Source organism: Eschrichtius robustus, chromosome 5 (assembly GCF_028021215.1).
Source record: "Eschrichtius robustus isolate mEscRob2 chromosome 5, mEscRob2.pri, whole genome shotgun sequence".
NCBI lineage: Eukaryota > Metazoa > Chordata > Mammalia > Artiodactyla > Eschrichtiidae > Eschrichtius > Eschrichtius robustus.
Window position 1 is genome coordinate 45,505,147 of NC_090828.1, and position 25,017 is coordinate 45,530,163.

The 25,017-nt window shown below is 36.3% G+C and overlaps 1 protein-coding gene across 1 annotated transcript in view; it reads left to right on the top strand.

Moving 5' to 3' along the window:
* The first annotated feature begins 17,140 nt into the window (after positions 1-17,140).
* The window catches only part of COL5A2 (collagen type V alpha 2 chain), a 147,464-nt gene continuing 139,587 nt past the window's right edge, over positions 17,141-25,017 (top strand). Inside the window, exon 1 of the mRNA XM_068544802.1 lies at positions 17,141-17,443. Within this exon, the coding sequence (XP_068400903.1) occupies positions 17,347-17,443 (97 nt within the window). The 5' untranslated portion in view covers positions 17,141-17,346. The remainder of the gene's footprint in view (positions 17,444-25,017) is intronic.

A 25,017-nucleotide genomic window follows, 5' to 3' on the forward strand; every position in this document is an offset into this window, starting at 1 on the left:
ATTTTGGCTGTGTTGGGTCTTCGTTGCTGCACGTGGGCTTTCTCTATTTGCAGCGAGTTGGGGCTACTCTTCATTGTGGTGTCCGGGCTTCTCATTGCGGTGGCTTCTCCTGTTGCAGAGCACAGGCTCTAGGTGCACGGGCCTCAGTAGTTGTGACACATGGGCTCAGTAGTTGTGGCTCGCAGGCTCTAGAGTGCAGGCTCAGTAGTTGTGGTGCATGGGCTTATTAGTTGCTCCTCAGCATGTGGGATCTTCCTGGATCAGGGATTGAAGCCGTGTCCCCTGCATTGGTAGGCAGATTCTTAACCACTGCACCACCAGGGAAGTCCCCATTAGTTCTATTTTTAAAATCAGGAGCACCAATTATGTATATATTGAATCTCTGATTTCTTTAGTCTTCCAATATCTATTATTGCCTTCATATATTTTAATAACTGTATTATCTACCATTTCATTTTTCTGTGAGTACCTTTAACCTGTTCACTGTCTTTCTGTTTTCAGTAATAATTATTCCATTGCTTTTACTTTCAACTATGGCTTTCATTTCTAAATATTTTCATATTTATCTTCCATTTCCTTTTTGAGCACTTATAAACTCATTTTTCATCTCCTATAGACAGGTAAACTTTTTAACTCATAATTTATTATTAGTATAATTTGTTAATAAAAATATCACACACTAATTTTATTGACAGTCTGAAGAATTCTTTGTTTAAACTATGCCTCTGTTTTTTTTTTATGTGTTCTGCTGTTCCTCTTCTACTTTTTGCTTGCATTCCTTTTCTCCTTTTATTTTTCAGTTTCTCTTTTTAGTTTCCATGCTGGCATTAATGGGGCTGGAAATTAGCTGAAAGGAGAAAGAAAAGTAGTAGCAAAGAAACAAACTGTAAGGGCCTCTCGCTTTGATTTGGATTTCTTATTTTGAGCACTCTTTCAGAGTGAATCTTCACTCAGTTTTCAGCATCCATGAGAGTGGCATGGCTGGCAGTGATGTTTACAGGGAAGTTCTCCTTCATACTCACCTGTCCTTTCCCCACAGACTTTCTGAGCTTTGATCTGGTAAAATTACAGATCTTTTGATTAAGTGCTATGCTACCTCCTTATATAAATGTTATATATACATGCAATAATTGAAAAAGGTAGAAATTATATGGCTAAATAACTACCCTGTGGTGATATTGTATTGTAGCTGAGGGAATGGACTCTGGAGTCAAAGGTACCAGAGTCTGAAACTCTGATCTAACCACTGTCTTCGCCTGATTATACTTAACCATTCTAGGCTTTGGTTTTCTTAACTTTGAACCTATTTCATGCATCATGTTTGTATTAAATGATATAAGGCCCAAACAACACTTAGTAGAATGCCTGGCACAAAAAGTATTCAGTACATTTTATTATTATTATTACTATGATTAATTTTTTTGTTTTTATTATATCATTTTGCTTTTAACTACTAATTCCTTCTTACTTATAAATTTGCAAAATCCTTGCCTACAAGTTGCTAGAGCAAACATCTTCCTTCATCTCATCTGGTTCACCTTTTCTTAGTCATCTTTTTTCTTTTTCTCACCAATATTCTTCCGTATCTAACACTTGGAAGCATTCTGTTTTTGATAGATTGTATATACCAGGATCCTGGCAAGAAAGAGATGAGATCCTCCAGGGGTATAATAGAGGATGATGAATGAAAACATTTACAAACATGTGGGAAGGAAAGTATAGTCAACAACAAATGGTAAAGCACCCAAGACCTGTGTTTATCATTCTTAGGCCTGGAAAAGGAAAAGAGGAGAGCAGTTGTTGGAACCTGGGGAGATGTTGCTATAGGAAAAAGCTACCCCACAGGAATGCAGCCATTTTCTAACCACAGCCTGGCAGGCAGGGCCCAGAGGAATAAATACTCTGACCTCATTCTCTTCCTGCTTTCCAATCCCCTACTGTGCTTCCCAATGGCCAGACCATAACAGACCAAACCAGAAGATGAGGCTGTCTGTCTGTAGGTGCAACCTGTAAATGTCAGCCTCTTGGGGCAAAGAGATGTACAAAGAAAGATGGAGAATGAATCTGATGGGGCAAATGGAGAAAACAAAATACATTTGTTGCTTTCTTTGGGAATTTATTATATCAGGATAAATATTCTAACTGTAGAAAATTCTGTAGAGCCATATCTGTACATAATTTAGACTTTAAATTGAACATCCTTTTTGACCTGAATTTTTAGAGTTCTGGCTGTTTTTTTTTAAATTAGCCACTCTACTTTGTGTTTTGAAATAAAAACAAGCAAACATAACTTTGTGGGTTGTTCTGTATTTTAAAGAGAAGAGAAAAAACTTGACTAAATGCTACCTTAATAAACCTTACTCTGTAGATGCTTATGGCATGATCCCATGGTTCATCCCTCTTGCTAACATTTATGAGATAGTTTTACATTTAAGTTTTTAATGACCACTTATATGTGGATTATATAAATTTTTGCTAAATAAGAATAGAATTAACAAAGTGCCCAATCTTGCTTTTTCATCATGGGCCTGCTCAACAATTCATGTTTATGGGACTCCAGCTCACAAAAAGTTACAAAAAGAATTGGTCTTGCTTCTTTCTCTTGAACCATAATCTATTGAAAAGACAGAACATCATGTGAAAACATAATTATAGAAAAGAAAAAATATTAACATGGCTCAATGAATGAATACATAAAGTAGTTGATGAATAAATTATAAATTAGAGTAGAGTTACTCCGAAAATAAAAGTCAACAACTCTCTCTTAGTTTCCAACTTGGAATCTAAAAACTGACTATTGCGGAAAAGAAAAATTAGTTTATATCTCAAGTTGAGAAATGGGTGGCCTGATGTTGACCATCATTTCTGATGATTGTTTATTTTTATCACTTATGTGTATCCCTCAAGAGGGCAACTTATATATGTTCTATAACAGTAGGTAAGGGGTTGATTTTCAGACCTTTAATTTTTTTCCATCTACTATTATGAAAGCAATTTCTGGATGATTAATTGACTTCTCAGACATATCATTAATAAATGGCTCTGGTCAGTATGTGCCTCCCATCTGTCAGCAAACCAACAATTAAAACTTTTTCTAGCTCCTCCCATTTTTCTAGCAAATCTTCTACCCTGCCTATCCTTTCTCACTGGATTTTTCCAAAAAGTGGTACCTGCTACCATGTTTCCCCTTTTGCTATCCACATTTCATCCATTTAAATATGAGCTTCATATTGTTTCATTTTCATAAGGTTTTTGCTCATAATCAAGTAATCACAGATTGGTGGTAAAAGATCTCACTTTACTCCAGCAGCACTGCCAAAGATGAGTGATTGCCAGACTAGATTCTATACTTGCAAGTGTATTCATTATCTTTATATCTATATACCTTTATTATATAAAGATAATAATATTTATACATTCAGTGTCCATGTGGAAAACTGATGATAAAGAGTAATATACACTTCTTTCAGGTAAGAGTGATGTACTCCTAGATCTAAATATATATCTTATTAAAGGTCAAGTTTGCAGAATGAAAAATAGCAAGGGCCTATGAGAAATTTCTGCCACATAAAAGAACAGTAATCTGAAGCCTCTGGCCAAACTGGTCATCTCTGTTTCTTAGGGATATCAAGCAGATCCTATCTGAATGCATTTGTATGAGTTTTTGCTGGAGTTTTCTTCCTCTGGTAATTTTCATGGCTAGCAACTTTTTGTCATTTAGCTCTCATTTTAAACATCATTAGTAAACTAACTAAACCTAAATAAACGTTCTTTTAAACCAATTCAACAGCTTTAACATATCTTTTCCTAACCACAACAAAGCACATGCACGTCTACAGGTGCCTTATCCACCACCCAGAAACAGAGAATCTTTCCAGGAACTCTTTCTACCTTCCTTTATTTATAATATTGTAAATTGGGGAACAGCTTAAGTATCTGACAACAGGGGAATGGCTAAATAAGTTATAGATTGGACTATGATAGAATATGGTATAGTCACTAAAAGAGCTGTTCATTGAATTTTTAGTATATCATTAAATGCTATCTCATAGTGTTAATTGGGAAAAAAGTAGTACATCAAGCAAGAGATTACATGTAAAATGTATTCTCAAATGAAAAAATTTTGAAGAGAAATAAATATTGTATTAACAATGATTATATCAGGGATTATTAAGCGAAATCATTTTCTTTATACTTTCTGCATTTTCCCTTTCCTAGGCATGAGGGAAGCATATGCTACTCTTGTAAATGTGAAAATTACATACTAGATTAAAAATGTAGAAGACATGCTTAGATCATGGTGTAGAGCAGTGTTTCTCAAACTTGTGGTTTGGTCTCAGGAGCGCTTTTCACTTTTATAATTATCAAGGACTCCAAATAGCATTTAGTAGATTATATACCTATTGATATTTATCATTTTAGAAATTAAATCTCAGAAATTTTAAAAAAGTTATTCGTTTAAAATGACAATATACCCATTTTATGTTACCATCAATGATGTATTGTTATAAAATAACTCTATGTACCAAAATAAAAACTTAATGAGAAGAGTGACATTATTTAAAATTTTTGCAAATCCTTTAAATGTCTGGCTTAATAGAATACAGCGGATTCTCATATTTACATCTGATTTCAATCTGTTGCCATATTTTGTTGTGGTTAAAATATATGAAAAAACCTGGCCTCATACAGATATGTGATTGGAAAAGGGAAAACTTCACAGACTCACCCTTACCCCCAACCCCCTAAAAAAAGAATGTCTTAGGAGCACCCAGGAGTACTTAGACCCTTCTCTGAGGTAGAGGAAGAACTGGAAGTCAGATCTAGGTTTGAGTCCTGAGTGATTTACTTACTAGTGGTGTAATTTTGACATTTCATGAAACCCCACTGAACTAAATGTTAGTTATCTGTAAAATGAGATTTGTATCCCACTGTGTCGTTGAGAAAAGTCATTGTCATTGTGGAACTCCTTTGCAGTATCAAAACAAAGACTTGGGATACAATACATGTAATTTTTCTATTTTCTCTGTTTAATCAGATACTGTCTTTTATAATAATAGTTATGTTTTCAGCTTTCATAGTCATAAATGGTAAAGGAATAATATTTTAATTCTGTGCATTACTTCTAAGCAAATGGAAAATGTCTTTTTTTTTTTTTTCAGAAGGCTATCAAACTGTCCTTGTCATTATTCTTACCCATCCTGTGTCTCCAAACTCTTGCTCTCCTCTTAGCTCATTCTGTTAGATCAATGCTCGAGTTGGAAGTTCTTTCTGAGTTGAGGCGATCTAAATGGAACCCTGCCAGACCAAGGAGTATTACATTGCTCACTTGTCTTGTCCTTTTACCCATTGAAAATACGCTTTTAATGGCTAAAAATAACTTCAGTATCCACTGTCCATTCTTAAACAAAGAAATGAATAAGGTTTTTCTCAAACAGTCTATTTAATCACCTTTTAAGGGTTGTAATAATGAGAATGATAGCTTATATTTTATTAATTTTTAGAATTTATGAAGCTCATTCATGAATAGTCCCTGTAACAATACTTGGAAATATGAAGGGACGTTTACTATCCCCTTTTGCAAACAAGGAACTGGGCTCTGATGATATATGAGGTCCTCCTCAGGTCAAGAAGTTAATCAGAGACTGTCCCAGGACCAGAGCTTATGTTTCCTAAGGCCCAGCACTGCCAGTGATAATATTCTGTAGAACAAGATGAGTTTTTATAGTTTTTTTTTTTTTAACCTAAAATCATTTTGATTATACTAGCTATTCATTCCCTCTTTTCAAGATTTGGAATTTGGAACTGTATTTATCTTTCCAAATATTTTAAAGGGCTAGTAACACTCACGGGCTTAGATAAGATAGGGACCTACAGATGTGTGTTTTCTACTTCTCTTTGCTGTGTTGACTCAGGCTGCTGAAAAACCACTTTGGAGTGAGCTTAGAAGATGAGATGAGGTTGCTCTGTGAAAAACAGAATTCAAATCTATGTATGGTTACTGATTCATGCACATTTTTTCTTGAGCTATGTCTTCTTTTGGAAGCTAAGATATGGGTGTGGTTCTACAAGAAACAAAACCATGCAGAGTATTAGAAATGCTTTTATTTTTTGCTACAAGACTAAAGATGTGGGGATATTATCGATATCTTTCTGTGCCTCTCTAATGACAGAGAGTTCTGAAGAATCCAGTACAGTAGTTTATTAGTTTAGTGAAATCATTAAAAAATCATTGTACCCTGAAATATAATAATTACCATAGATATTATCTTGAAATACTGACTAGACCATTAAAAGATAAAGGTATTGTTAAGGTTGGGATTTACTGCAGTTAGCTTTTAAATATTTTTTGCCCCCTCTTCCCATCTCTCTTACTGTAAATACTTTATACTTTAAAAATATTAAGTTTTACCTAATAAGTTTTTAAGTATAAGTAAATATGTTTTACTTAAACACTTCATGCTTTTTAAAACATTGAGTTTTTACTTCCCCACTTTGTAGTGTTAAGTGGCCTATGATTTAACTCTGCTAGATTACCTTCAGTTTCTCTAAGTCACTTGAGTGTTCTCCTGTGTGTCTTCCCTAACCTCCCTTCAGCCAGTCTTTGTTGGAGCGCTATTCATTCTTTCATGCTCTGCTTAAATTCCACCACATCCATAACTTCTTTCCAGATTCCTCATGATTCTAAGTGCTTTTACCCTACCCTGTTCTTGCATTGTTTTGTGTACTTTTATAATAGAACTTGGGCCAGTATTATGTGGATTATAGATATCAGTGCTTATGTCTATTAACCACCAAACCAGGTAAGCCCATGGAGAAGCAAGACTAGGTCCAATATATATTTGCATCCTCAAAGTAATCTCCTGACAAATGTGCATTGTATTGAATTGCATATAACTTCTGAAGCCACAACCTCCTCTTCCTTAAGTAAGTAGGATGGACATGTTAGGATGAGCAAGGTATATTTGAAATGAGGGTTTTGTGCTCATGCCTTTAGGCAGTTATTTATTAATTCTTCCTATTACTGATGATTTCCATGTCACAAATAATTGAAGTAATTGGGAGAGATTCATAAAAATTGAACAGAATCCAGGATAAATTTACTAAATTAAGTACATTGTGGCTTTTGGAGCCAACTGATGGGCCTTAGAGATTGACTACAAGATGTGAATTAATAAAGGATCTCTTCTTACAAATAAATGTGTGTAAAATTAATGTTAGTTAGGTTTTTTTTTTTTTTTTAAATGTTTATTTATTTATTTATTTATGGCTGTGTTGGGTCTTCGTTTCCATGTGAGGGCTTTCTCTAGCTGCGGCAAGTGGGGGCCACTCTTCATCGCGGTGCGCGGGCCTCTCACCGTCGTGGCCTCTCTTGTTGCGGAGCACAGGCTCCAGACGCACAGGCTCAGTAATTGTGGCTCACGGGCCTAGCTGCTCCACAGCATGTGGGATCTTCCCAGACCAGGGCTCGAACCCGTGTCCCCTGCATTGGCAGGCAGACTCTCAACCACTGCGCCACCAGGGAAGCCCCTCTTAGTTAGTTTAACAGGGAGAGAAATTGCCAAATGTTTTAAGTGTCCCTTGATTGCTTTAACTATGTATTTATGGAGAAGAGATTTCAGATGTCCCAGGAACAGTTTTCTGGATTCCTCTCATTCCAAAATCATGGAAGTGGAGATGATGCTGAAAGAGAAGACAAGGCACATTTATAAAATTTCACTCATCCAATAATATCTTACGATTGCAATTATTCCAGAGAAAACAAAAGTAAGTCTTTGTAAAACAAGAAAATGAGATCCATGTGTTCCTCCTAATCTCATGAGATGATATCACTCACATACTTAGAAAAATTAAAATAATACACTATTCGACTGGTGAGTGAAATCCTGCCATAGTATTTTCTATGTATTAGGAATAATAACCCATTTTTTTGGTAATAAGTGGTCGTAGGAGTCTTTGCTTTTCTTATCCTTGGGTGTCAAGGAGGACTCAGACTTATGTTGCTGCAGTAACTTAAGAACATATTCAAAATCAAGTTTATAAATTGCTTTTTTGCCCACTCTTTTTGTGTATGTGTATGTTTTTGTGTATAGATATCTACACATTTTAATTAAATAGTAATTAGGGCAATGTGTGATAAATATACAGAATGCTCCTGATTTCTAAGCCATATAATCAGTGAGCCACTGGGTCCTTGTGACATTTAAAGCATTGAAAATCTTGGCTACAGAGTGACTAATTTTAATACTTAATTAAATTTAATTACTGTGGTAAGAGCCTATCTTAATTTATATTTGTATATTTATACCAAAGTGAGCTCATTGATTACTTGGAGATATTTAAATAAAAATTATAATTCAAATGCATTATATGTTTTTTAATCAATAATATATTTTAGCTTTTTCATGATTATTAAAGTACTTACATATGACAAATAATTGTGATAGTAGAGATTGTGAGCAGAAGTTTCTGCTTTTCAGCATTAAGAATTGACCACTGCTGGCCATTTCTCATTTGATATATGCATATCATATGGGAGGGATATATGTATATCAGAGGGAGATAGGGATGAATCTTTTTATTACTCATAGATTGTCTAAAAAAGTGTTTTAAAAAATTGGCATTGAATACTCCTGACATATTGATAACTGATGTAATTATTGGTATAATTATTTTTCATATTCAAACACTGGACACAAATGTAAAATGTAAAACAAAGCTACAACATAAATGACACTTGAAATAGCAGGTTATAGGAAATGCTATACTTTCTCAACAGCCAATTTACAAAAATGTCTTTTATTACCTCTCAAAGGCAGAGAATTCCACAGCTCTGTAAAACTAAAATGAAGTTACTAAAGGGTCTGAAGGAGTAGTTTGCCCCAAGACACAGGAAAATGTAAAACATTAAACAAAATACTGATGGAGGTATGAAATGTGATAAGATGTCTCATATTGATTTCCTTGCCCTCTACTGCCCTCTCCAAACCAAGGACCAATTTCCCAGACCTCTGGTCACCACATAGTTGTCAGTTGAACAATGTAAGAACTCAAAAGTCTGATGGGCTGAATGACTCCTTATTTTGTTGAGAAACAACTTGAGACTCTCAGGCCCTTAATTTTTTCAAAGCAGTATACGGAGCATGGCAAGCTCATTTGGTATAAATGGCCTTTGGTGTCACTGATTTTCTGGACAATTTCCCCTTTGTAGCTTGTACGTACTCCTGCCATCTAAAAAGTTTCCCTCAGGGGAAGCCCTGACTCATGGACTCTCATTTTAGCTACAGAGAATTGTCTATTCTAATACAAACAGTCATCCACATTTCAGGATTTATTAGGCTTAATAAATAAGGGATTCATGGTTAAGAATGAGGAAATCAATGTTTTGAATGTAAACATAGTATTTTAAAAAAAAGGAATGAACTACTGATACATGCAACAACATGGATGAATCTTAGAACTAGACACAAAAGGGTACATACTGTCTGATTCCATTTATATAATGTTCTGGAAAGACAAAGCTATGGGCATTGAAGTCAGATCACTGTTGCCAGGAGTGGGGTTGGGAGGAGAAGGTTGACTCCAAATGGAGGCACTTTTTGGGGTGAAGAACATATCCTCTAGATTGCGATGGTGGCTACACGATTATATACCTTTGTCATACTCAAAGGACTGTACATCTCAAAAGGTGAATTTACTCTATCTAAAATGTGCCTTAATAAACATGGCATAGTTACCTTTCTTGTGTGTGTGTGTGTGGTGAGAACCTTTAAGACCTACTCTCTTATCCAGACTGTGGACTCTTTTGATGCTGTCTTCTTCGTTAGTAAAGTTGAACTATATTATAGTTTAATTATCATGAAGTACAGTGCAGAGAGTGCTAGGACTTGGAAACCATTTTTGAAACTATTGTTTGCATTGTCTGAAAGGTCGCTTAATCTCACTGAATCCCAGTATAAAATGGGAATGATCATTCTGCTCATATTATTTCACTGGGTTATTGTGGGTCTCAAAGAGTATGTGTGTGCTCAAACAGTATGTGAAGAGTTGGGTGCTATATGAGCCAACATGATTTATCAGATCATTTATAATTTTGGCTGACAGGACTCTCCATAACTTCTTTTTTTTTTTTTTTTAAGATTTATAAAGTTTTATTGAAATACATTTAAAGACATGAATAAGTGGAGACATGCCATTTTTATTAAGAGAAATATTCAATATCATTAAAACATCTATCCTTTCCAGATTAATCTCTCAACTCAATGTAAGTCCAATAAAAATATTAACTGGCCTTTTCCTGGAATCTGACAAACTGAATAAACAATTTATATGAAAGAGTAAAGGAACAGGAAGGGTTGAAGTGATTTTCATGATTAAGAGGAGTGGGAAGAGCTGACCTATTAAGTTATCAAGGTTTACTAACAACAACAGTAAGTAGGCCACGGTGCCACTGACACAGGGGTACATCAACAGACAAAGGGAGGAGGCTGGAGAACCCAGGAGCAGACCCTCACGTATGACAACGTATAACAGCAGTGACGTCACAGTCAGTGGGGGAAGGATGGACTAGTCAGTAAATAATGGCTATTCAAATGAAAAAAAAAAAAAAAGCATCTCTAACTTATAAACCAAGAGCAACAAAAACAAACCCAAACAAAACATCCAGGTGGATTAAAGACCTAAGTGTGAAATACTTCCAGAAGAAAATACAGGAGTAGGGAAAATTTCCTAAAGAAGACACAAAAAGCACAGACTACAAAGTAATAGATAAAAGTTTTCACATTCTCCATAACTTCTAAATGTGACTGTTGATTGCCTTAAGAGATAAGATAATATTTTGAAAGGTAAAATTGCAAACTTTTCTCAAAATATGACTTATGCCAAAATATAAACATCCAGATTAAAATGAAAGTTCATATTTTAAGAATTTAAAAATGAAAATATTTCTAGTTATGCCTAAATGTAAAAAGATATATTTTCAATACAAATATTCAGATAAAGCTAACCTATATTTATAAAGTTTGGATATAGATACCAGTAAATTAATTGGTTCATATATTTGTTTACTTGAAAAGCTATTATACTGAAGGCATTTTGAGAGATTCTCTAAGTGTTGTCATTTGTTTAAAAAAAATCAGTGATAGTGTTTAAGTTAAAGAAATAAACATCATATAATTTCCTTGAACTTCAGTTCCTTAAGAGAAAAGACTGAAACCAGAGTTCCAAACCTGGACCTAGCCATTTCTTGACTAGTATGTCATTTCTTGACTTGTCTAGTATGACTTGACACAAGTTATTTAGCTTCTATGAGCCTCAATTTCCTTTCTTCATCTGTAAAACAGAGAAAATAGTAGGACTTATTCCATAGTATTGATTTGAGGATTAAGTTAATGAGTACATGCAAAGTACTTATATAGTATTTGACACATAGTAAGTACTTGATACATTCTAGCCATCATTATTATTATTGTTATAGTTATTTTTACAATGGCTTTCAGCCAGAAAGAAAGTATATTCACAATATGCAGTCTTTTTCTGTTCAGAAACTATGGTTTTGCTATTTTATAGCAAATATGTGTAGAGAGGCACCTAATCAGTTATGTGTTCTCCTTCTACTCATTTATGTTTCTGTTCCTTGCTTAGATATTTCTTTGACTAGAACCATCATATTCCTAGTCCTCTGGGGCTGACATCTTGTAATCATTTTTATTTATGCTCACTGTTTCTTCTGTCATGGCCATTCAATCATCAAGTTCTACTGATCCTTTACTAAGCAATATGGGTTCAACAATAACTATTAGGCAAATATAAATAACCAGACAATGTCCATTATCTTCAGGAGCTTTCAGTCTGGCAGGGAAATCAGACGTAAATATTGTGTGAGGTTAGGGAGGTCCATACAGAACACGTTGGTCAGTTCTATGAAGGAGCAGACTGGTTTGTCAGGGGGGCAACACTTGAGCTTTGCTGGCTCTGTCATCTACTTAGTTGGCAGAGGTGTCCTTCTCAAATTTGCACTTCAGCTTCTCATAAGTCATCTGTGAATTTATTTCCACAATATAGTCTGAATTTCTTTGCTTCTTTCTATTTCCATCATCTCTCATTTGGACTAAAAGTGCTTCCTAACCTGTGCCCTCACTTCCATTCTTACCTTGCTATAATACCTTTCTCACAAGCCATTCAGATTATTAAAAAATCAGTAAATTAGAGCACATCACTCCTTTGTTTAAAAACCCTCATTGGATTCTCACTGCATTTAGAAAAAAATCTAAACTCCTATACATGACCTGCAAGACTTTACTGACAGACCTCATCTCCAGCCTTACATCATATCAGGCTAGCCATAATGGCTTTCTTTCTACTGTTTCACACTCAAAGCTTATTCCTATCTTTGGTAAGAGGAATAATGACCTCCCAAAGATGTCCACGGCCTAATGTCTAGAACCTGTGAATATGTTACCTTACATGTCAAAAAGGATTTTGTGGTATGTGATTAAGGATGTTGAGATGGGGAAATTATTCTGGATTATTCAGGTGGAACCAATGCAGCCACATGTGCTATTATAAGCAGAGAACCTTTCCTGGCTAGGGTCAGAGAAAGAGATGTGACCCCAAAAGTAGTGTCAGAGCGATGCTATGTTGCTGGCTTTGAAGATGAGGAACAGGCCACGAGAATGTGGGTGATCTCTAGAAGCGTGAAAAGGCAAAGAAATGAATTCATCCCTAGATCCTCGAAAAAGGAGTGCAGTCCTGCTGACACCTTGATTTTAGCTTAATGCGACCCAGGCTTCTGACCTACAGAACTGTAAGATGATACATTTGTGTTGTTTTAAGGCACTAAGTTTGTGGTAATTTTTATGGCAGCCATAGAAAATTAATACACCATTCCAGGCCACTCATGCTCGCTGTTGCCTCTGCTTGGAATGCCGTTTTCCCCCAGTTCTCCAGGGACAGATCCTTTTCAAATTTTAGGTCTCAGATTCACTATTACCTCCTTACAGAGTCTACTCTTACGGCCTTATCTGCAGGATCCTTCCCACCACTGACTCCTGAGCAACTCTAAAACAACACACTGTTTATTTCCTTCATGGCGTATCCCTGTGTGGAATTACCTTGTTTGCTCACTTATTCTGTTTTAAGCTCCGTAGCGTCAGGGACCTTGTCTGTGCTGTTCACAGCTCTACTGCAGACCTTGTTTGTGCTGTTCATACTACATCCTTAGTGCTTTGATTAGAACCTGGCAAATAATAGACAATCAACAAATATTTGTTGAATGAGAAAATGAATTAAACTGGGGAGGTGGTTATTTCAGGCAAAGGTCAGAGCCTGAATAAATTTTGAGGTGTGAAACTGCTTATTCCTGGGAAAATCTGTGTTTCCAATGGCTGAAGCCAAAAGAGGAAAGTAGAGGGAGATGGGACCAAGAAATAGGCATTTTCCTTCTCCTCCTTCATTATTATTACTGTTATTATTATTTTAAAATATCATGTTGCTATATCATGTAAGTACTTAGGAATTAACAAATATTAAAAAAACAAAATAGACTTACAGGTATAGAGAATAAATGAGTGTTTACCCGTGGGGAGAGGGAAGGGGGGACTACATAGGGGTAGGGGATTAAGAGGTACAAACTACTATGCACAAAATAAGCTACAAGGATATATTGTACAGCACGGGGAATATAGCCAATATTTTATAATAACTTTAAATGGAGTATTAGCTATAAAGATATTGAATCGCTATGTTGTACACCTAAAACTAATATAATATTGTCAATCAGCTACAATTTTAAAAAATGCAAGCGCATAATAAAAACAGTAAGACTCAGTGAACAATTGGATGCGGGTTGAAGGAGAAGGAGGAGTGTCCTCTGTGTCTTATCTTTGGGACTAGGATAATTGTGGTAGTGTTAATTGGTATTGAGCTACATGGACTTGTCCAGAGGGAGATGTTCAAGCACTTAGAAATACAGGTCCACAGCTCAGGAGGGAAGCCTTGACTGGAAGTTATTAGCATGAAAATGGAAATAAAGTCAAGGGGTCTAGTAGTTAAAATAGATCAAGATAATGGGCAAGGAGAGAAAAAAGCTGATAATACAATACTGGAGAGCACAATAACTTTCTGAAAGGAATTAGCAAAGGAAATTTGACCCCAAAAACAGAGGAGGAGTAGTAGTATGTGGGACCAGGAAGCCATGGGGGGAAAAAGTTTCAGTAAGAAGAAGGGAGTAGTCTGAGTATCAAACACAACAGGAGGAAAAAGGAAAGATCTTTGGGTTTATCAACAAAGGGGTATTGGTGTCTCTGGTGGTGCTGGTGATGACATCCTGATGCACAGGGTGAAGTATAACCAGGAGGGGAAGGAGAGGAAAAAAAAAAGATGGTAGAAGATGTGTAGTCAAGGGAAACCTTTGGTTTTTTGCTTCTTTTTTGAAGAAATTGAGGAAGACACTGACAGAGTAATGTCTCGAAGGAAATGTAAAGGGAAGGGATAAAGAGTGCAGAGGGAGGGACTAACCCCGAAGGGTGCTGAGACACCTTCTGAGATTGGAAGTATTGGTGTCAAGTAGATCTAAAAGCTAGGAAGCAGTGAGAACACTAACTTTGGAGTAATAGAAACCTAAATCTACCGCTTATTAGCTTAGCAAACTTGAAACTTCTTTGAAGCGTAATCCCTTTATATGTGACTTGAGAAAATTAATAAATACCCTTTCAGAGTTGCTGTGAAAAATTGGATTAGTAAAAATTGACCCACTAGGCCCATGTTATTATAATATGCACAATTCATTGGAATTGTGACAGATTTCTGAGCTCTCCACTCAAGCACTGAGGCCTAGAATCAGTTCTTCAAGGACTGAGAAATGGTCAAGTCTTCCTGAATTTAGCCACATCTATTAAACAGACACACCGGGTCAATATCTGTGTATGTTTTACTTTTTTCCACATTATAATGTAGAATCCTAAAGCCAAACATAGAAGAAAAGCCCAAGTCACAAATCTAGCAAGGATAAGAGAGAATGCTAATAATTTATCTCAGCTCTCTTGAAAATATTTGCTCTGCCTCTATCATACCATGTGCTTTTGGTCTGATGGGGAGAGGAGGCTGGGACTGGAGGAAACTGTGAGAGGTTGCCTTGGATTTTAAATCTTTCTTATAAAAGCTGTGTTTACATTTAAATTTAAAATAACTATTGATATGCTGATAATAACTGTTTTAATAACAGATACTAAGCTGCTGGTCTGAGCAAGCACTGAGTGTTTATGTACACTGATTCTGCTACAAGTCCTGTTCCTGTTTAGTTATCATCTATGTGCTCTCAGCATTTAGAATACTTTCTGAGAATTGCAGATTCTCCATAAATGTCCTTAGTCTCTGTGGTTCAGTAAAGATTCCACACAAGATGCCTGAAAATTGTGCCAACCCTTTGGTATCGGGGTGTTGATGTCTAAAATAGTTTCAAAGTAGAATAGAAGTGGCAAGCACATGGAGTAAATTTTTTTTCTCTGCATTTTCCTGTTATTCTTTTTGAATATTCAGCAAGGTGTTTTTCAAGTCCTGGCCTCTCTCAGATATTCTAGTTAGAATTAGCAGAAGGGTGATTTTTGGTTCTTACTCGGCCCATTCGTTTAAGTGGGAGCAGGGCATTTAAGTGTGGTGGTGCCAGAAGTATTTAATTGAAATGGGACGTGTTGAAGTGAAAAACTAGACTGAGGGGTACAGCTGCGTGGAGAGTTGACCTCCTCTGGAATACTTCTCTGGAGATTCTAGCTCCAAAGTGAAAATTCAAAGTTTCTTAGATTTCTTCTATGAAGAAAAGTGAGGATAATATATTACTTACCTAATCTTACCCTATAATCTCTCCTTTCTCTGAATTTCTCCTAGGCTTAATATATCCCACACATATGTATATGATCTGGCTTATATTTCTTGTTTCATGTAAATTTCTTTTCTTAGTGTCTACACGTGTTCCTTGGAGGCAGTGGGTATGCCTTTCACTTACTTTGTGTCATCCTCTCCCTCCAGTACTTAGCGCAGGGCAGGGTTCCTGATCACTGCTGAGTAATTATAAACCATTGACTCACCTGTGTTGTGTAGAACAGCCATTCTGATTCTGGGTAGACTCAAGGTAGCAAATGTATTAGGTTATGTGGAACACTCGGAGGTCATTAAGATCTTGGCAAGCATGAGTGTGGCACAAAAGTTCATGAATAACGCTCTTGAATGGCAATTGCAACTGGAACTACCAAATTCCCTGAAAAGCTGGTTTAGGGGTAATAATACCACCATCTACTTTTACGTAGTTCTTTGCAACTCAGAACTTAGTTAATAATATATTACTTGTTTTAATGTCACTAAACCCTGTCCGCTGGTCAGGGCAAAACTCTGTTCTCAAATGAGAAAATTGGAGTGCACAGAGATAAAGGACTTTGTGTTTACAAAATGGGTGAGTGGCAGAGCTGATGTCTGAAGCGAGGCTTTTTGCATCCAAATACAGTGTCCTTCCCATTACTCCACACTAACATAGTGGACTGCTTTTTTACATAATTAAAACTCTCTGGGACAAGAAGGACCTGCAGATGTGTTTCTCTAAATAAGAGAGATGGAGAGATAAGGAGACGATCTTAATTCAAAGTATGATGCATTTGTCAAATAGTTTCTTCACCTGGACATTTAAGGGTCCCCTTCCAGAATCTGGGAAAAGAAACAGAATGTAGCAAGGGGACAAGAATGAGTCCTCCTTAGTAAAAAGAAAGGGTTAAAATTTGTTCCTTTGAAAGTTTAAAGTGGACAAGGATCCTGAATTATCTAGACACCAAAAACTAGGCTGAAAGTCTGTATTTCCTCCCTATAGGGAAAAAGTGAAGGGGTGTGTGTCTGGGGAAAAGGGTAGGGAGGGGAGAATGAGTCTCTTTCCTTCTAACAGGCTTTCTCTAAAAAAAAAAAAAAAGGGAAAGAGAAACAAACGTTTGTTTCTGTGATTAAGCCCCATTTATGTTTAAAACATAAATGAAATAGGGACAGTTCAAGGCACAGAGGCGCGTGTTCTGATTTGGTTGTTTACCATCAATCAGACCGTTGCTTGGCAGACACTGGATGGTTATGAGCCTGAACAAGCTGAAAAGGGGCAGGAAAAGAAGTGGAGGCAGCATTCTTCCTATTTAAAGCTGCATCGCTTGAAAAAAGTTTTCGCAGACTGTGCTGGAGCTGGTGCTGAAAAAGGGGGTTTTCAGAGGCTGCCCTGGGGCTGGTGCTGAAAGAAGAGCCCACAGCTGACTTCATGGTGCTACAATAACCTTAGAATCTACTTTTCACTCCCAGGAGGACCCACATGCCTAATATTTAGACATGATGGCAAATTGGGTGGAAGCAAGACCTCTCCTCATTCTTACTATTTTATTAGGGCAATTTGTCTCAATAAAAGCCCAGGAAGAAGACGAGGATGGTGAGTTTGCCGTTTGCTTTCCTTGTGGTGTTTATTGCATGGTTTGGGAAATAGGTGGAATGTTAAGCCTCAGGAAGAGCATGAAGAGGAGGCTCTGATTTGAAGTTGAGAAGGGGGCTGACAGACTTGCACCTGGGAAACAGCTCAGGAGACAATCGGGATGTTTGTAAATCCGGAGCTTCCACATCTGCGGTTCCAAGAGTACACTCCTGAATATTTCTGGGAAAGCCTAGGATAAGTCCTTTTGCCTGAATGTGGAGAGTGGGAAGTTTAAAAGAAAAGGAGAGTGCTTAAAACAGAGCACTAAAGGCACTTTTAGTTAGAGGAGTTCTGTTCCGTGGGCTGGAGTTTTCAGAGCAAGGAGAAGTCGCAGCAGAAGCAGGGTAGGGTGGAGTCCTTTTTGTACTGAACTTCAGCTGCTTCATAAAATTCTTTGTTTAGAAAAACCTCTGCAGCCAGTCTGATAACTGATTTTTTCTTTGTCTTTGGCTCCTTATTTTGCTCTCTTTACAGGCTTCTACGTCTTTCCCGTTTTCATTTGTGATCTTACAATCACTTTTGCTTTCTGAGAGACAGTCTCGTTTCTTTCCCCATGGCAGAAGTTGATAGAAGCCAGATTTCTTATTTTCCCACCCTACTGACTTGATTATCAGGACAGTGGTGGTTCCCTGTTGGATGGCGGAAGGCAGGAAATCCACATGCCTTATATAATTTATTTATCAAGGAGCATTTTATTGGCATTATTCATTAAACACAAGTTTCCTTTCTTTTCTTTTTTTAAAATGTGAGGCAAATCTTGACTGGTTACCGATTTCTTTTCATTTGAAATTTGCATATGTTAGGGTTGGGTTCTATGGTATGTTAAGCAAAAATGCATGGCTGCTATAAAATATAAGAAAATATTTAAATTGGTTCCACTGATTATTAAATCCTTCCCCTCCAGGCCTGAAGTTTCAAATACAGACATGTACTGTTTCATAATAGGCCATTATAGATTTTCATAACAATTTAACATCAAACTCAAGCTTTTAAAACTTAGCATATTTATTAAAATTTTGTTATTGTCTTTCATATATATTTTTGTGTATATATACACATATGTATGTGTGTATATATATATTTTAATACCTGCTTCTGGGTATTTTTGCTCTATAAATGTTCATAAAATTAATATAGAGACCACGAGGTCTAAAAAACATTTAAAAAGTGAAAATAAGAATCTGGGATGAATACCCAACAATCTGTCCAGAGTCCCATAGAGGGGGCACTTTCTAAAATCTTGGATCTTTTTATGTTACTTTTTATGTTTTTGAAAATGAGACAATTTATAAAAGATGAAACTTCTTGAGTTTCCTTGTAATGTTGTGAAAAGCATGTACAGTTTGGAAGGGTTGGGGAGATAATTTAATAGGAAGTAGAAGTCAGGAACGGGGAGAAATAAAATACAGAAAAATTACAATAGAAATAGAAAAATCTGAACATAAAAGAAGTCGTTGACTCCCCTCCCCCACCAAAACAACCAACAACTTTCTTTTAAAACTTAATTAACACAACTTTCCTTGTTAATATATTTTAAAATAAATAACTTACATTTATAAAGTATGAAAATAATTGAACATGTAAATAAATGTTTCCTAAAGCATATGGAGTAGGCCATATGTTAAAAGACTCTCTCAAATAGTTGTAATTACGTTGTAGGTGTTTCTGAAAAATGAGCATAGTTCAATTTTCCTTAATACTAATTTACATAAATGTTAGGAATGTGAGGCTTGATGCAAAAAGTCCCTGATTCCATACCAACTCTGCTCCCCCCCGTATAACCAAACAGCATAGAAACTGGAATTCCAAACATTATATTTTACAGAAAAAGGGTAATTGCTTTCATACGTATTATAAAAAATAAATTCCTCAGTTTTATTACTCAAGCTAAGAGAATACATGTGATAAAAATTCAAAAGCAAAAGAAAATAGTTATGGTCCTAATTAAAGTTGATGTAGAAAAGAATTCCAGAATCCAGAATATTCAGAGCTACATAACTTGTATTTACTTACCATGCATATTTTGGTTTAAGTTATATTGTGTGGTACTTGGCAATACTTTATTTTCCCTGTTCAGGCTTGTCACAAGCTTAATAGAAGCGTCAGAATTTTGAAACTCCATGTGATTTTAAGTTTGGGGAAGAGTAAGTTCAGGTAAATGTTTTAAACTAAAGAAATATCTAAGGCACACATGCAAAACAAGTATGTTTTTCAAATTTTAGCTCTAAATCATATAATGTGGTATTGATTTTGTGTACAGATATGTCCCCTTTGAATGTGGAGACCTATTATTGTATGTAAGTACATATTTATGAGCTTTTATTTTTTTCTTTTCAGGACTTCAAGGTATATTTTTCTTCTGTTTGACTGTGATTATTTTTACTGGAAATTTAAAACATATTTTACTTAGTTACACAGTACCTGTCTGATAAAAATACTTATGAATGATGAGATAAAAGAAAGTAAATAAAGTTTTAGGCCGTTTAGGCCAAAATCATTACTACTTCTCACTAAATTTTAAGAACTGAATTGATTTTTTAAATTCATAAAAATGAGAAAGTTTGAGAGTTGGGCTAACTTTAGTTGAGACTACTAAGTAAAATTAAGTAACAAAAATGAGTCAAGGTGACAAAATCAGCTTTTTGTGAGTTTTTTTGTGTGTGTGTTTGTTGGGGGGGGGTGCTTTGAAAGGTTCCCCATTTGTTTTTTGTAGGAGAAAATACTAGTGCATTTATAGTAATTTTTATATTCCTAAATAAAGGTCTAACACCTAGTGAGCTTATATACATTCTTGTTATTAGAAGTGAACATACTTAATCTTGGAAAATAGTCTCTGATATGAATCATTGATTTCAACAACAGAGAAGAAATGGAGAGAAGGGAAGGTGCAGAAATGTACCATTTTATTTCCAGAGACTATAAACGTCAGTGCTTCTCAGAGGCACTGAGAAGGTAGGTAACATCAATAAGTGAAGCAAGCGAGTGTTTGTACGTCAACAGGGGATGGTGGGCCTGTGGAGAACTGAAGATGCATGCCCACTTGAAGACAGTCACATCTAATGTTTTCAGAAAGCATTGCCTAAGCCAAGTGCAGTATATTTGAGTGCCAGGTTTGGCTCCTGGACCATAAATTTGCAACCCTCTTGTGGCAACCCTACACTAATATCCTGGCCCCAAGCCAACTTCTGATTACTAAGAGATGAGGGGCTCACAGTCCTTTCTATACCATGGTCTCCTGCATTTTTATTATATTACGTCTACCATTTATCTCATTGTTAAAATACAAATATGAAGAAACTAATGCTTAACACTCAGCAGTACTTGGATGGGATGATTTTAAAGGAGGTACAGAATACAAATACATAGCGTAAGATACTTGTTCACTCATAAATTGTTTTAAACTCTTTACTACTGAAATAGATACTTTGAATCATGTAGGATATGCAAACTTTTCTTTTATAGTGGATGTTTTAATCTAGGTCTACCTGCATATAGCAGAATGCAGTAGTTTAAACAAAAAAAGTGGTTTTTTTCCTTATATAAAATAAGCTTCTAGTTAGGTAGTGAAAGGCTGGTAGACCAGCTCTACAAAGTCATCAGGGATTCAGTTTTTTTGTAGCTCTCTCATATCCCTAGGGTACAGTCCTTGATGTTATGTTCCTAGACAGCTGCTGGAATCCCAGCCATTATATTTACTTTCCTGGCGTCTGGGTAGAGAATGGGAGACAAAGGCCGTGATTCCCTCTTTTTTAATGGAGACTATTAAGTCATCATATCATTTCAACTTACTTGAAAGTTGGCTAGAATTTAGTCATATGGTCATACGAAGTTACAAGGACTGCTGGGAAATGTAGTCTTAGCTGGATAGCACTGGCAGTGTACTCTACTGAATAGAGTTATATTATGAAGGATATAAAAGGGAGAATAGCTATTAGGAGGCAACTATAATCCTAGCCACAATGAGTATAACTGTCAACTAGTGGAATAGATCTGGTTTCAATGGACAGAATATAGTTGAGTAACCTGATTTACCCTGGTTATTGTTCACTTCTGAGCAGACTACAAAGCCAAGAACACTGGATGGCACTTAAATACTAGGTTGTAATTCTTTGCAATTCTTTCCTTATTCTCTTCAGATAAATTTAGACGTACCTATGACTTTTATTCAAATTAGAACGAGGCTTTATTTGGAAGAGTATCTCTCTATATATGTAGATTGGTAGATTGATAGTTATAGTGAATTTTTTATGTTGACAAATGCAGTGTATACTTTGACCATGACTCTTCAAGTTTGTTGGTAAGCGATCCACAGATCAGTGTTGAGCTGGCTGCATAAAGAATCACGTGAAGAGCTTGTTGCCAATATAGATTCTAGGCTCCCTTTGTTTCCAGATATCCTGATTTGGTAGATTTGGATGGGATCTGGGAAGCTTTCAGGTGATTCTGATTCATGCTGGTGAACCACTGTATTAAATCTCTACCTAACACTCTTGTCTTGATATGACACCATTTGGCTTCCTGTTCTAAGGCTACACACTGTGACTTTGGCAATAGCTTGCTATTCTAGTCATTCCTTTCACTTATAAGGCTGCTTAATTGAAGTTTGTATATAAACCACTGCAAATTCACCATCATTTCTGGAAAAACAACTCAAGGCCCAAATACTCCTCATGGCAGGTTAGGTGAATCATTCTACTATGCAAAGGACACAGACTATTAAAATGTATTTCCAGGTGAATATATAGTTTTCTTTTTCTCAGTTTTACTTCCTGCTCTTCACACTTCTATCATATCAACACAGGCCTAAAACTCATTGTGTTGATCATTCTAGAAATGCACATAATGCAGTATGTAAAGTAAAAACATAAAGAGAAAGGTTTGTTTTGAGAGGAGGAGACTTAGAAGATTGAAGTCATGTTAATCTATTTTTTTCTTTTTTTAATCAAACAGCTTGCTCCTACTTGAAGGATAATTCATACATCATCACTTAGCCTTATATGGAAATTCATAAAATATTTAAAAATGGATCGGTCACTTTTTGACTGATGTTTTTTTCTCTGAGATTACAACATTGAAAAGTTTAGATTTACATATGAGAGATATAATGATAGTAGGAAAGAAAGACTAAAATTGTTAATTATTAATTGACCTATTGTGTACATATTGGCAAGTTGAACAAGTTTATATAAGACAATGGAATGGTTGGAACATATGGACCATTCAGTTTTCCTCTAAATTTCTTTCCATATAAATTTCATGTGGCTTTTTCTCAATTTCATTTAAGGCTGAAGAACTGTTATATACAAAGAGTATCTATCCTTGGCATTTGCATGAGGGGTAGTCTATCCAGTGGAAAATTTTGCCTTAAAGTTGTGACTACATTGGTCGCCTTAGTGTTTTTATTTTATTTTATTATTTTATTATTTTATTTTTTATTTTTTAATTAATTAATTTATTTATTTATTTTTGGCTGTGTTGGGTCTTCGTTTCTGTGCGAGGGCTTTCTCCAGTTGCGGCGAGCGGGGGCCACTCTTCATTGCGGTGCGCGGGCCTCTCACTGTCGCGGCCTCTCCCGTTGTGGAGCACAGGCTCCAGATGCGCAGGCTCAGTAGTTGTGGTGCACGGGCCTAGCCGCTCCGTGGCATGTGGGATCTTCCCGGACCGGGGCACGAACCCGTGTCCCCTGTATTGACAGGCGGATTCCTAACCACTGCGCCACCAGGGAAGCCCTTATTTTATTTTATTGATATGTTTAAAACTAAACTCCTCAACAGAAATCAGGATGGTTCCATCTTACACTGAGTATATTCTCTAAGGAACAGTGTATCAGGGACATTACAATAGCACAAGATCTTCCTTACTCACGTGTTGCCTTCTACAGAGAAGGCAGTAATATTAACAGTATTAATAAATTAATATTCATAAATAATGAACTTTGTCCCTATTAGCTTTCTGGTATAATGTTCAAACTCAAAAATGTTTGTATGCTTTTTAAAAAAAATTTTAGTTTAGATCTGAGAAGGAGGAAGGACTGTCTCACAGTTGGTTTTCTTTTCTTTTCCTTTCTGGGTTTCTGCTCAATCAGAATTATAAATTCAGTTTCAAGATGACAGTGTTCTCGGTGGAAACATTGCTTGCAACATAAGCATCATAGCCTTGTTGTAGTCTATATACTTTAGTAAGTAAAGTAAGCCACAGTCCAACCATCATTGGGAGAACACCTTAGTTCTGGTCCATCTCTGCTATTCAGCAGTCTTGCTACCTTTAGAGTCCTTTAACTTTACCAAACCTTTGAGTCCTCATCTGAAATTGGAGAATTTATACACACCCCTGTTAATCTGATGGGACTCTTAGGTGGGTCATTTGGGAACTTTACCTGAAGGCACTTTTAGAGCACTTAAATGAGACACAGAAAGTGATGTTACAATCTGATTTCAGTCATCACAGATACAAACCTCGGTGGTATATATTTTACTTTTGCCAAATCTTTGAATTTGTTTTGAAGAAACTTCCAGATTTGTTCTCCTTCTGTACTTTGTTTGTTCTCCATCTCCTGGAGGGAGTTGCTCCATTAATCATGCTCTCTTTTCCATAACTTCAACAGCTTCCTTTCTATGAGCTCTTTCCCCTTAGCCTGTAAACAAGCTCAGCTTTCTCCCAGGGTCTGTGTCTGGCTCCCATCCTCTCTTTATTCTTAGCCCAGCTGCTTTAAAGGAGCAGAACAGTTTTCTGTCTGCCTCCATGCCCTCACTCATCCCATGCACTCTGACTTTTACCCCGTCCATTCCACTTAAGCTCTTCTAGTAATTTGTGATGTTACAGAGGGCTCCTTTCACCTACCATTGACCAGTCCAGCTTTCCTGAAAGGCGGTGCTCTGAAGATTCTCCCTCTACCTTCCTGACCTTTCCCTCTCAGCTTCATGGGCTCCTTCTCCTTATTTATCCCTTAGCACTTTGTTTTCTCATAGGATTTTGTCCACTGGTCCTTTCTGTATATTCTCTCCCTAGAGTATCTAGGAATCTTACTCACTCTCAGGGTTTTGCTTAACAGCTAATTGCTGATCATTCTCAAATCTCTCTCTCCAACCCTGACCTTCCACATCTACTTCAGAATACCCAGCTTCCCACTGGATGGTCCATAACCACTTCAAGTTCAGTGTATCCCAAACTCAATTCATTATCTTCCCTCCAAGACAGGATCATCTTTCTCATGTATTCTTTATGTCAGTTAAAGGCAAGATCATCCTACCTGGTTATTCAAGCAGAAGTGTAATCAGTCACTAAACTCTACCATTTTACCTGCTAAATATTCCTCATATATACCTCCTCTCCCTCTCTACTACAAATGCCAAAGTTTAGGCTCTCATCATCATATTGCAGTATTACTACAATTTACTGCAGTAGCATCTAACTTTGTCTCTTGCCTCCCGTGTAACTACTTCCCGCCCACACCTATAGAGACCCCCTCTGTTGCCACTGTGATATAAAACTAAAATCTGATTACCTCATTACCTTCCTTAAAATCTTCCATTGAC